Here is a 12,703-nt window from a genome sequence, read left to right on the forward strand (position 1 = left end):
TGACAACTTCTTTTTCCTTCTTAAATTTAACCGTGAAAATGAATTACATATTTGTCCACATTATTTATCATCATCACGTCTTCAGGTGTCTATTAATTAACTTTAAATACAATTTGAATAAATAATACAATAAGAAAGAGAAAAATGGGCACCAGAAAACTAGAATTATACAATGAAAACCATCATTTCGCTAAGTAACGGAAGCTTTCGATTTGGAAAAAGTTGCCTTTCGTGCTCATCGAATTGATTTTCCAATAAATCTGACGAGCTTTCGTGTGCATAAGAAAAAAAAATAAACAAACAAATTACCTGGTGTATATACAAAAATATAAGAATCCTCTTCAATCCCAATTATTTTTTTCTTCTAGTAGACAAAAAATGTTTACGAGCACAACGAATGTAACTTAATATCCTCTTTTCAATAGCGAACATATATACAACAATCTTAACTAAACAGGAAAAAAGCAAACCTATTTTTTGCGCATAAAAAAAACTTACACTCGAAAACGAACTTAATATAATATACATGTAACACACGAACATAAAACAAATGCTGACCAAAATGATAACTAAGTTAAAGCCAATTAAAATACCAACAGTATACTTAATAGATAACAGGATTTTCTTCGCTGTGAAATCCGTTCAGTGCTGTATTGTTTCATCGTTTTATTATGAAATCGAGTGCTATAGCCTTATTGTGGTATTATTATTTGTTCAGGAGTTATACAAACTATTTGTTAAAGAAAACAAAAACATCATGTCATCTTTTATTTTGAATCGTTTCACATGCATTTTCATCCTCATTGGTGATGAGAAGCCCATTCGGTATAGTATCGTATTTTTTATTTGGGATTGTGATTGAAACAAATGTAAGAAAACCACAACTGTAAAAACAAAACTATTCAATCCGTTGGGGGGGAGGGGCTAAAATTGAGTTTAATCGTGCAACATGCAATTTGAATTTTTATTTAATCGACACATCAGTGCACTGCAGCGCCTGTTCCTGTGCACATGTATGATTAATATTTATTATACATATTTGCACTCTGTGATTCAACTCCGTTTTTTTTCTGCTCTAAATAGCATTGAACGATTGGCTCGTAAAACTCAATGATTTGAATGAGAAATGATGATTGAATGGCATGAATAACAATAGTGTGTTTCAATACTGTGATTTTAAAAATCATAATTTATTATTTGTTCCATAAAAGAAATAAAAAAATGTAATTTGAACAAATTGCAGCCCCTGTTCATTAATTTTGATTATGGTTTGAAACCGTCGGTTTCTCAAACGGGCATAAAATATTATATATACTAGGATGTAATAAAGATGAACTATAAAATAAAGTCAACATGCAAATTGAATGACAACAAAATAAAAAGAAAATAATACTTCTGTTTAACGTATAAATTTGTAGTTTTTCATTTTACACAGAACAATATTTTCAATTATTCTTTCAGTCATTATATTTTCATTATTCTTTACACCCTCTTGCTCCTCTCTATCTCTCTCTCTCTCTCTCTCTCTCTCTCTCTCTCTCTCTCTCTCTCTATCTCTCTTTATGTAGGTTTTCTGCTTTTTTCCATGTGGCTTGAACAATACCTTATGTGACCTACAAAAATTAGAATAAGACTTTAAAAAAAGATGCAATTTTTTTTTTTTTTTTTTGATATTCAGTTTGATTTTATTGGTGTCACTCGAAGTGAGTAATAATTTTCTTTCAATTCTACATAACAAATTATTATCTGATATATGATATAATGTTCACATGATAAGAAACTAATTTGTTCTGCGATTAATTTAAATGAGTACAATGTTTGTGGTTTATGGCGCTTAAAAACTAAGAAAAATTCTTATGCGTGAGTAAATAAAATTGAAAATAAGAAAAATAAAATCATAAATTGTATAATCTTAAATTATACACTCTAATCTTTTTATGCTTGTAAAACTTTTTGAAATAGAGAAATTGCGTTATTCTCATAGCCAGTTTTTGTTGTAATGGCTTTACAATTGCTTTCGCAAACCGATAAGTTGCACAATTTCCTGCGCAATTCAATATCGCGTTTACAACACAATCCACGGCTGTATGGTCCCGATGCGCTGAACACTAATTGGCGTTGTTTATCCACTGTGTTTTGTATTGATGTCTGAACACATGGTAACGGATGTAGAATCAATTTACGATCCTCCTTTGCAATTCCATTGACATTTGGTACTTTTATGTCATTTTCTGGTTCAATCTTCACCTGTGTGTCTGTATAATTGGAGTCATCGTTTGGCTCGATTTTTATTTTAGAACATTTCAATTCACGCCGAATATTCTCGTAAGCGGTCATTAGTGTTTGTTGTGCAAAAGCTGTTCCAGCCATTTTAAACGATACTCCAACGTCCAATAAGATTTGATCGGGATTCCAACGTTGCTTGGCCGATGTTTCGATTTTTGTCAATTTTTCGCGCATCATTGCTTTTGATTCTTCAACTAAACTGGCCCAGTCAACACCCAATGCATCGCCAAGACCTTTTGTACGTGCCTCTTCTTCCAATTCACCATCGGAAATCTCTTCAAAATCCAAATCAATGTCATCGCACAATTCCTTTGTACGATCTGGTTCCTCGGGCGATTTAGTCGGTGTTATGTTTTCACGCATATGTACACTATCGTTTGGATCGATTGATTTGTCATTTTCAGCATGAACCGAATCTTTCAATGCGGACACAGCAGTCTCTTTCATTTCAACATCAGCAACCAGCTTCTCACCAACCACTGTTTCAATTGCTTGTTGTGACTTTGTATTCGTATCCTTTTTAACAGAATAAAAAAAAAGGAAAATTGACAAAATTAATAGAAGAAAAAAAAATTATAATAATAGAAGCAACGTGATTGAATGGTTCTTTTTACCTCTTGCTGACCCAAAATGTCATCAGCTTCATCACTTATCTCACTCAAATCGTCAGCTATTTCTTCGCCATCTTCGCCGTCGGCCATCAATGATGATTGTTTGCTTATATCATCGCTTTGTTTTTCGGTTGGCGTTGATACCGTTGCCGGCGTATCAGATTTGGTTGTGGTTGCCGATTTATTCACTGAATTTTTCGAATAAAAAAGAAACAAAATCGAAAATGAAAAAAAAAAATTAATCAATAATAAAATATAATTGAAAACCGAAATGAAAGTAATTGAATTTTTCTTTAGTAATTTCTTTGATTCTTACAATTAACTCCCTGTGGATTGATGTGTCGTCGATAGATTTCGCCGCGTTCCTCCAATATTTCAGTATGATGATGTGGCCGACGGAAATCGCTATTATGATGATGGGTACCCCGTCCTCGTCCACGCCACGAAGTGCTCCATCTACCTCTGATACCACCACTGCTAACACCCATTGCTTTCGATACCGAACTCGTTGAGCCCGTATCAAATAGTTCGGCTCGTTCAGGATAGCTACGACTACTACTATGCGGTATATATTCATTTTGACCGCTTCGTCGTTCATATTTTTCGGTGGGTTTTCCTCGTTCTGTCCATTTTGTTGAGCTGTCATTCCAATCTTTGCGCTCCGCATAATCACCGGCTCGAATATTTTCATTTCGCTTATGATCCCAATCGCGTGATGAACTTTGATGTTCCGTTGAACGATCGTATAAATCTTTTGATGAGCTCTCATCATGCCAGTCTCTTCGATAATTCGGGCCATGTTGATATTCACTTGGTTCGCGACGTCCATGACTCTCATACTTTTCATATCGATCATGTTCGCGAGGCTCTTTTTCATGTCGCCGATGTTCGAATGACTCTGGTCTATCGCTGCCAAAACTACGATTATTATAGCCAACATCTTTATCCGTATTGCGTTCTTGTGCGGCCGCCAATGCCATTGCCTGCATTGAAGCCCGTTCCGCAGGTCGTGGTAAGAGTCGTTGACTCTTTGAATCCTTGGCAGCTAGCCGTTCGCGTTCTCGTTGTCTTTCTTGTGACCGTAGCAAAGCTTCACGGCGCTCTTTTTCTCTTGCCAATTCACGTTCTTTTTCGCGGCGCTCATGTTCACCACTATCCATACGACGACTCAATGAACGATTGCGCTTGACTTCGGTTGGCGATCGACGTAATAACGATGGTGAATTTTTTGGTGTACGTGATCTGGTCATTTTTGGACTACGACTTCGCATTCGCAATCGTTCACGTTCACTGCGCTGCAACAATTCACTACGGTCAATCTCTTTCTCACGGACTCGATGGTGCTTATCCAGTGATGTGGATATTTTCAGATTTTTTACCATAACTTTTTGACCACTTGGACTGAGCATAATTGATGAACTATCGCCGGCACTGCGATGCTTTTTGGCCAACGGAGATGGTGAACGTTTTTTACTCTTACGCGATACGGTAATTTCATGTTTCTTTGACAATTTATGCAATTTCAGTGCTTCTTTTTTACTTTGGCATGCACGTTTCTTTTTCGCCAATTTCTTTGCATATTCATCCGACGAAGAGCTTGAATCGCGACGTGTTGATTTTAATTTACGTGATTTATGTCGATTATCGGATGAACTGGATGATGATGATGTTGAACTTGAATCACTGTCGCTGGAAGATGATGAACTGGAACTCGATTCGGCATGTTTACGTTTGCGAGAAGCGATACGGCGCGAATCCATTTTCATTTGTAATTCAAGCTCTTTTCTGATTTCTTCGCGCTTCTTCTCTAAAATGTCCGGATCAGCATCTTCCAATTCAACGGCATCCGGTTTCGACAGGATCGGTTTTGTTGTTATATTGACGGCTGCCGATAACGTTTGCTTGAAATCGTCGGATAACGATTTGCTTTCCTGTGACTGTTTTGAGTAAAATTTCATTTGATTTGAATTAAATTTCTTTTTTTTGATACTTTTGGATCCTTATTCTACAGAGTGAGTGCACTATGTATGTGTGTGAAACAACTAATAAAACCAAACCGAAAAAAATAAGAAGAAGAAGAAGAAAATGACAGAAAAATGAACACAAACGAAATGAAAATAAACAAAAAAAGAATAATGAATTGCAAACGAATGCAAATCATGCATGAACAATTATATAAAAAAATGATTAATTTGTAGGATTTGTTGTTGGTGGTCTTACAATTGATTTGGATTTCTTTGTGCCCAAACGCTGAAATACACTCAGACGACTTTTTGATGAGGGTTCTACGCTAACTTTTCGTTTCACAGCCTTAGACATTTTCCTTTAGTTGCACCACAAAAACAGTGCACACATATTTGTTGCACCTCGAATTATATTTAATTTTTTTTTCACTTTTTCACTCTTTGAACCTATTAGTTTCACTATTTTTCGGCTTGATTTATGATTGAGTCGACTTCGTTTGATGGACAAATCGGTATGATACCTTTCTATGGTATTTGGCTGTATTTGTATGACATTTGCTAATGACAAGCATATCATTTGGTAGTTCACTGAAATCACTCAGAGGTCGCTAGTTATAAGTGTGTGTGTGCACAAAAGGCCTCTACATTTTCAAATTTTAACCACAGTTTAATTACATTTTTTTTATTTCGATATGCATGTTGTTCATTTTATTTTAATATTTTCCATATCACAGTTTGAAATTATTGTCAGCTATTTGTAGATAAATTAAAAATGTCGAATTTTGTTGATAATTTCGCCTATAAAATGAACTGATAGTCTTTTTGAATTAGAATAAACATATTACACTTTATAGATGGATATATTTTGTATCAAAAACAATTTAACAAGTTTCATATTTAGTTCTATCTCACCAAATTGTTCATATTTATTTAAACAAGGTTCTATTTTTATTCCATTTCTTGTAAAAATGTCTTTTGTTTTTTTTCTTCTTACAATATAAAATAGAATTAGAGTCCCTTTTAAATAACTGGTGACATGTTTTCGTCTGCTTATAAAATTAGATTCAATGCAAAAAAGTGTGAACACTACCTAATATTTGGTGTGTTATGAACATAAAAGTCATTGACTTCAAATGCTTGTTGGTGCTTACAAAATAATATCGCGTATTGTACACTTTTCTAGACAACACAGCACCAATTTATCATTTCAATGTGTCTATTTTTAGAGAAAAGGGTTTTACGATGCATGCGAATAGTTTACGGCCTTTTGGCTTGCGAGCCTCTGGGTTTAGTGTTCATTGTATAAATGATTTTTCAGTTATACAACGAATATTCATTCGGTTTGTTACATCAAACGCATTAAATCATTGATAAAAAGCAATCGATCATGGTTGACCGTCAAAATCGGATAAACGATCTAAACGAGTGCATAAAAAATCATGTGGGTAACATGAACAGTTGGTCAAACTCGTGTCAATTACGACCGTCTAATGACTTTGGTTGTGGTGTATTTGCGATAAGAGATATTAAGCCCAATGAATTGTTATTCGAAGATAAACCATTGATGTTGGGTCCGACGGGAAACAAATACGAACCAATTGTATGTGTCATTTGTTACGAAAAAATTGAGAATGACGTGCATTTAAATCTATGCCCTAGACAATGCGGCTTGATATTATGCCGTGGCAAAAGTGTATGTGCTGAGCAACACTTGGCTGAGTGTGAACTTTTACAAAAATGGAAACCAAAAAATCCAAATGAATTATCGTTCAAGAAATTAAGAGCAGTGAATGTCATTCGATCGTTATTTTTGAGCGAAAAAGAGAAAAACTTTCTCGAATTGATGCAAAAGAATTTCGTTAGTTTGGAGAATGAAATTTTTTTCAATGATGAGTTCGAAAATTTTCCAGAAGATAAAGAAACCCTGGTGGCCTTACGATCGGCATCGGCCGCTATAAACACAAATGCATTCAAAGTACTGTATCGATGCGGGGACGATGATGATGAAAATCTTACCGATGGCAGAGATGTTAGTGTCACTGGCTTCTATCCAGTCAAATCATTGATTAATCATAAGTGCTCGCCAAACACACGACACGACATTGACAAACATTTTGTAGGACGTGTACTAGCTTCGCGGCCAATAAAAAAGGATGAACAAATATTCATATCGTATTCGCAACTGTTATGGGGAACGAATTCACGGCGTATGCACATGATTGTTTCGAAACAATTCCGATGTGAATGTGAACGGTGTATTGATCCAACGGAAAATTCAACGAATTTATCAGCAATTCAATGTGCAGATAAAAATTGCACTGCTGGTCTCGTGTTACCCATTGAACCTCTTGACTTTCGATCACCTGCCAAATGTAATTGTTGTGGAAAAATTTGCGAGAATAGACGATTTTTACAAACACACGAATTGGCCGCTACAATAACCCGAAATTTCACAAGCACGAAATTTACATTGGCGGAATTGGAACAGTTTTTTGAAGCTAGATTATACAAACTTGTACCAGAGTGTAGTCAATTTGTGGTTGAGTGTAAATTGAAAGCCGCTAAGCATATGCCATCAAATTGTCAAGGTATTAATGTTGCTTTAGTTTTTCATCACATGAAATGTGATCCACTTCATTTAAATTTAGATTTATACAAAATAAAAAGTTATTGCGAAGATATTCTGCGGATACTGAATAGACTCAATGTCGGCGAATGTTCATTGAAAGGATTTTTGGCTCATAAATTGTACACAGTTCGGAAAAAACTGAAGAATTTCTCTGAAATATTACAGAATGACAGCGATAATAGTCAAATTTCGGTAAATGTTTGAATGTTTATTAAGAAATAATGTATTAATAATGCATAGAAATTTCAATTCATGACAGAGTATAGACTTTCTCCTGAATGACGATGAAGAACTTTGGAAAACGGCAAACGTAATTTTAAAGAATGTTTCCGCTGCACCAAGGGACATCTTTGAAAATTGATCATCAATTTTTAAAACAAGTTTAAAAGAGGTAATACTGTTACAAATGAATAAAATTTAAAGTAGCCATTTTAGTAATGTTCGAATTCCTTTATAACTGAATCCATTGAAATAAACAACAAAGTTCAAACAATGTATTTTCATTTATTAATATGATTTAATCTCTGCTATTTCTTAGTGTTATTGCGCATTCTTTTTAATTTCGCTTCTCATTTGTCTCCGCGCAAAGTATCGTTGTAATGTCGGTATGAAAAATAGGATGAAGCCACTCAAGGCAATCATAGAGCCAGCAAAAATGAAACCAGGCGTATAAGATTGTGATTGATCGTATAGAAAACCGACTATAATTTAAACCAAAATATAAAATAAAATAAATATATTTACCAAAAAAATAGAATCTTTACCTATGGGTGGGCCAATATACGAGGCTAAACCTTGAAACAACAATAAAATGCCAAATGCGTTTGTCAGTTTATCCAATCCAAGTAAATCGACCAGTATGACTGATGTTAAACCGACATATGCCCCGATCGTGAATCCAAATACACTCGCATAAATAGTTAATGAAATGAAGTCCACGCAAAAAATAGATGCAGCAGTTGCTATGCAATTAGAGTAACAGCAAATTCAATTTACTTTCATTTGAAACAATATTCCACGCATATACTCACCGATACCGCAAGAAAAGAGACAAATATTGTAAACGTACAATCGGTTAACCCATGATTTATCGGATCTGAATTGAAATAGAAAGTAAAAATCAAATCACTGGCAATGCGTTTGAAAATCGAAATACAAACATGTAACCCAAAACAATTCGTCCAATTGTGTTTGCACATCCGATGGCAGCAAGAATATAACTTGCTTCTTCAGTTGATAAACCGTACATTTTGGCTTTGTCAGCCAAGCAAAAATAGGGGACATAAAATCCGAGACACGTACAAAAATTAGACAGTACAAAAATCAGAAAAATTGGATCGGAAAGCAATTGAAAATTTATCATTTCAAGAAAACTTTCGTCGCTATTGAAACACCAACATTTCGTGGGCGGTGATGGTGATTCCTGCCGAAAAATAGATATTTGATCAAGATCGAAATAAATAATCGTAACGAAATGCTCACCATTTCATTTTCTTCAACTCGCGGAAGTGAGCCAAACTTTTCGACATCATTCCGCAGTTCACTCTGGGATCGAAAATTGGAAATATTGTGCAGTGACCCCTAAAACGAACGAATAAGTAAAAATAACAAACATTTATAAAATAAGAAAACTATAGCTGATGCGTTGATGTTCCGCGTTTCAATGATATAGAAATGACAATTTGTTTATTGACAATAACGATGTGAATCGATACAATATCATTTTTGCGACGCAATCAATGCTAAAAAAACAAAAATGACTGCAATTTTGCGGAGACAATAATAAAAAATATAGTCAATTCTAATGTTCAATATTTTGCAAATGTTATCATTGCGCAATCGATTTGAATCGGCGGCGGTCAGCTAACTTTTCGATTCAATTTAATGATGACCGTGATGATCAATTGTGATGCGCGAGATTCTAATTAATAATCAATAGAAAATATGTGCCACTTGACACATTCACATTGACTCAGACTGTATGACTGGAATAAGTATTCGAAACATTTTGATGATGATACCTGATAGAAAATGTCGGGCCGTGAAAGAATGCTTGAGCTTCTACGTGATTCACTCAGTGGCTTAATTTCGCGACCAGCATTCGTAAGTAACGGTTGTGACAACATGTATCTAACGTCATCATTATGTTGATGATTATTTGTTCGCATATTATGGCCAACACTTTGTGATCGAGTCATAAGAGTGTCGGATTTCGTACTTGGTTTATAATCAATTCCATTATTTTGATGACACTCAATTTCTTTTTCATCTGAAACGGAACGGATAAAATGGATGTAATTAAAATGTGACAGTTCGAATGAACTGGAAAAGTTGAAAGCACAGACTTGTATTTGATTGTTCGATGGAATTTGCTGGCCGAGATTTTGGTGGTCTGAATAAAGCACCGAACAACGCACAATTCAATACAATGGCAGAAAGAACGAGCAACGTTTTGCGCCAGCCCAAAGTTTCGATAAAAATTGCAACGAGCGGTGCAAAGATGAAAGTTCCCAAACCGCTACCGGCTACAGCGATACCAATTGCGATAGATCGATACTTTTCGAAATACGCCGAAACACTAACTATAGCCTGTGGAATAGAAAGCGATTAAACGGGAAGATACATGATTTTGATGAAAGTTGAGTAGCACTCTTACCGGTAGATAGATGAGACCTAATCCACAGCCCAGGCCCAGACCAATAGTTATGATTAATGTAAAAATATTCTGTGCATAATAGCTGACTAGAAGACAGGCCGCAGCAATTATGGAACCAGCGATAGTAACAGCCTGACAGCCATATTTATTGACGAACGAGGATGAAATAGGACCTATAACAAGTCATCACTACTTACATTTCCATATCACACTGAATATATGTAAGTCAATTGCTTACCTGAGCATAAAGTCATACCACAAAGCAGCGAGAGTATGCAACTTGTATAACCTTTGCCTTCATTGAACTCCTTCAACAATTCCACATACATCACACCAAATGAGTAACTGAAAAATAATGAATAAAATTAAACTTTCGCTTTTTACAAGTGAATGTTGTTGTTGTTTTTATTACTTACGTTATCCCATCAGCTGTGATATAGGAAACATAAAATTCAATCATGAAAATAATAATTAGTTCGATAATTTTAACCCATCGGCTGTAAATCAACGTGAAATCAAACTTGTTACGTACTATGTACAAATGCATAAACAAAGTGTCAAGGTAAATTTGTTTTTTTTTTATTAATCACATTGTTGCTATAACAGTACGTGCACACCGGCATAAACATATGATCAACTGGTCAAGTATTAACTACTAAAAAAATATTTTCTGTCAATGTTTTGTCTTTCTTTTCAAAACACAAAAAATTTCGTGAAATGTGCAAATAATTTTTATTCTTGACGAGCGGCATTTTTCTATAGAATTTCATTGGACAAAAAAAAACAGACACACAATAAAAAAATAAACAAATAATTCATTTTAATTACAGCGCCAAGCGCAAATATTCTTTCCTGTTGACTCAAAACATAATCGAGATAAATCGCACCCATATCACGTTTACCTTAAACGACAAAAGTGTAGCGAGAAGCGTGTTATATGATCGAAGTGAATATTTATGCTTCAATAACGTAATATAAAGTACAGGTCGAAAGTTTTTATGCGATTCTACAAAAATGCAGGGTTCTACTTCTAAAATAACTGATTTTGGCGATTAATTTTTCTGAATCGTGTCGATGAAAGACCAAAATTATCTTTTCTTTCTAGAAAAAACAACATTTTCATTCAGAACACATTTTTTGACCAGTACTGTACGCCAAGTTAAAATCCGGTTCGAACTGAATAAAATGCGATTATGTCATTGGAAACTTACATAAACAGTGCAGTACTGGGCAATCTATTGCAATTATTATTCACTTTTAGTTTGTTGACAACAATTTTTTGTCTGCTATCGAATATCGATAGGAATTCGCGTTTGACAACCGTTTAACCAACAGCACGTTATCCAAAAGTAAAGATAATACAACTAACGAAATATACCTAAACAATTAAATTTTATGGAACTCCTACAATGTTGTCTTTTAATTTCAATTTTGGAATTATTGCTGTGCAAAATATTCGCGAAGATTGACGTATGCGCCTACAACGTGAATGTTAAATCGTTTATCGTGTGTATAGGCATTTAAATTTTAATTTATTGTTTATTTAATGACGCGATTTTTTCTTGTTCAATTTCTTTTTTTGCTAGATATTGTAAATTATGAAGTGCAACAAAAATTCCAGTTGAAAACTAACGACATTCATAACTTTTCTTCAGTCTATCAGCATCAATTAATTCAAACTGAAATTTATTTCGCTTTGATGTAAATAAGTATTCGAATCAACTACGTCAAAACAAATTTATGCCGTTTTTGAGATCTACTTTGAATGACTTTTACAACGGAGTAATGTGGAAATAGACAGTTTGAGAGAAGACACATGTAGAAATAGACAGTTTGAGAGCGTGTCCGGGGAAAAAATGTAATAACTTACTAATGATATGAATGAAAAAGGAAGCGATGACAACCTGCAAAGAAAGAAAAACGTGTGTATGTGATTAAAGCTTCCACCAACTCTCCCAATTGACACATACCACCCAACCATAACCTGGAGAAAAAAGTGTTTTTGTGATTAGAAATTAGATTAAAGCTACCACCAGTTGTATTGGCACATACCGCCATCCGGGGGTGTAATAGGAAGTTCATCATCAACGTTGGCAGAATTTTTACTGGCTTTCTGCCTTTTCACGGGCCCACCGTGTGTCATATTTTACCGCTTCAACTTATTTTTTACCAACAATTTAATTGGTATCACTTCAAAATAATTTTAATTTGTACCTTTATTTCACTGAATTTCAATATTTTTCATGATTGTTTTTTTTTTTTTTTTTTTTTTTCAAAAATGTGAAGGATTTGCCTTTGCGCACAACAAAATGTTGCACTTTATAATTTAATTGTTTTCTGAATCTCAAACGGAGAATAAAACCGTTGCACTTGAAATGTAACTTGAAACTGAAATCAATGCTACAAGCGAGTAGACTTTTTGTCACAGATATGAATAGCTCAAATGAACATCTAACTTAATGTACGAAATGTGATTGCCTATTTATGATGTAAAACTGAGATACTCGCAAAATAATCAGCAACCAATCAACAACATACGTATATTGGTGTGCATGTG

General features: G+C 34.5%; 3 protein-coding genes across 5 annotated transcripts; 1 reads left to right on the forward strand and 2 right to left on the reverse strand.

The window, feature by feature from the left end:
* Window positions 1–1,670: 1,670 nt before the first annotated feature.
* Window positions 1,671–5,480, reverse strand: LOC116344242 (fl(2)d-associated complex component-like). Of its 2 annotated transcripts, none has more exons than XM_031772709.1 (4): window positions 5,118–5,480; window positions 3,214–4,834; window positions 2,901–3,085; window positions 1,671–2,802 (listed from the first exon to the last, which is right to left on the reverse strand). In XM_031772709.1, exons 1-4 carry the CDS (start codon window positions 5,214–5,216, stop codon window positions 1,936–1,938), a joined length of 2,772 nt encoding a protein of 923 aa, XP_031628569.1. In that variant the 5' UTR covers window positions 5,217–5,480; the 3' UTR covers window positions 1,671–1,935. The 2 variants fall into 2 exon arrangements, with proteins under 2 accessions (XP_031628569.1, XP_031628570.1); XM_031772710.1 differs by having other exon boundaries at window positions 3,214–4,939; window positions 5,118–5,232.
* Window positions 5,481–6,156: 676 nt separating this feature from the next.
* LOC116344498 (SET domain-containing protein SmydA-8-like) lies at window positions 6,157–7,975 on the forward strand. Of its 2 annotated transcripts, XM_031773078.1 has the most exons (3): window positions 6,157–7,449; window positions 7,510–7,682; window positions 7,750–7,975. In XM_031773078.1, the coding sequence occupies exons 1-3, from the start codon at window positions 6,249–6,251 to the stop codon at window positions 7,849–7,851; spliced, it is 1,476 nt and encodes a 491-aa protein (XP_031628938.1). In that variant the 5' UTR covers window positions 6,157–6,248; the 3' UTR covers window positions 7,852–7,975. The 2 variants fall into 2 exon arrangements, with proteins under 2 accessions (XP_031628938.1, XP_031628937.1); XM_031773077.1 differs by having other exon boundaries at window positions 6,157–7,682.
* On the reverse strand, window positions 7,975–12,592 carry LOC116344496 (monocarboxylate transporter 12-like). Its single transcript, XM_031773074.1, has 13 exons — window positions 12,199–12,592; window positions 12,117–12,130; window positions 12,017–12,050; window positions 10,563–10,575; window positions 10,385–10,491; window positions 10,147–10,319; window positions 9,836–10,079; window positions 9,512–9,759; window positions 8,973–9,071; window positions 8,651–8,913; window positions 8,522–8,586; window positions 8,255–8,452; window positions 7,975–8,191 (listed from the first exon to the last, which is right to left on the reverse strand). Exons 1-13 carry the CDS (start codon window positions 12,287–12,289, stop codon window positions 8,031–8,033), a joined length of 1,710 nt encoding a protein of 569 aa, XP_031628934.1. The 5' UTR covers window positions 12,290–12,592; the 3' UTR covers window positions 7,975–8,030.
* Between the last annotated feature and the right edge of the window lie 111 nt (window positions 12,593–12,703).

This window comes from Contarinia nasturtii, unplaced genomic scaffold (assembly GCF_009176525.2).
Source record: "Contarinia nasturtii isolate CC-2019 unplaced genomic scaffold, AAFC_CNas_1.1 Cnas_scaffold_1037, whole genome shotgun sequence".
In the NCBI taxonomy this organism is placed as follows: Eukaryota; Metazoa; Arthropoda; class Insecta; order Diptera; family Cecidomyiidae; genus Contarinia; species Contarinia nasturtii.

What these genes read in the sequence shown, in the direction of transcription:
- LOC116344242 (XM_031772709.1), bottom strand. Translation starts at nt 5,216, where the DNA reads ATGTCTAAGGCTGTGAAACGAAAAGTTAGCGTAGAACCCTCATCAAAA. An exon ending in CAAAGAAATCCAAATCAATT is followed by an intron (nt 4,835 to 5,117) that starts GTAAGACCACCA and finishes TACTCAAAACAG; the next exon opens with TCACAGGAAAGCAAATCGTT. An exon ending in ACATTTTGGGTCAGCAAGAG is followed by an intron (nt 2,803 to 2,900) that starts GTAAAAAGAACC and finishes TCTGTTAAAAAG; the next exon opens with GATACGAATACAAAGTCACA.
- LOC116344498 (XM_031773077.1), top strand. Translation starts at nt 6,249, where the DNA reads ATGGTTGACCGTCAAAATCGGATAAACGATCTAAACGAGTGCATAAAA. An exon ending in GCGATAATAGTCAAATTTCG is followed by an intron (nt 7,683 to 7,749) that starts GTAAATGTTTGA and finishes AATTCATGACAG; the next exon opens with AGTATAGACTTTCTCCTGAA.
- LOC116344496 (XM_031773074.1), bottom strand. Translation starts at nt 12,289, where the DNA reads ATGACACACGGTGGGCCCGTGAAAAGGCAGAAAGCCAGTAAAAATTCT. An exon ending in TAGGTCTCATCTATCTACCG is followed by an intron (nt 10,080 to 10,146) that starts GTAAGAGTGCTA and finishes TCTATTCCACAG; the next exon opens with GCTATAGTTAGTGTTTCGGC. An exon ending in TCTCTTTTCTTGCGGTATCG is followed by an intron (nt 8,453 to 8,521) that starts GTGAGTATATGC and finishes CTAATTGCATAG; the next exon opens with CAACTGCTGCATCTATTTTT.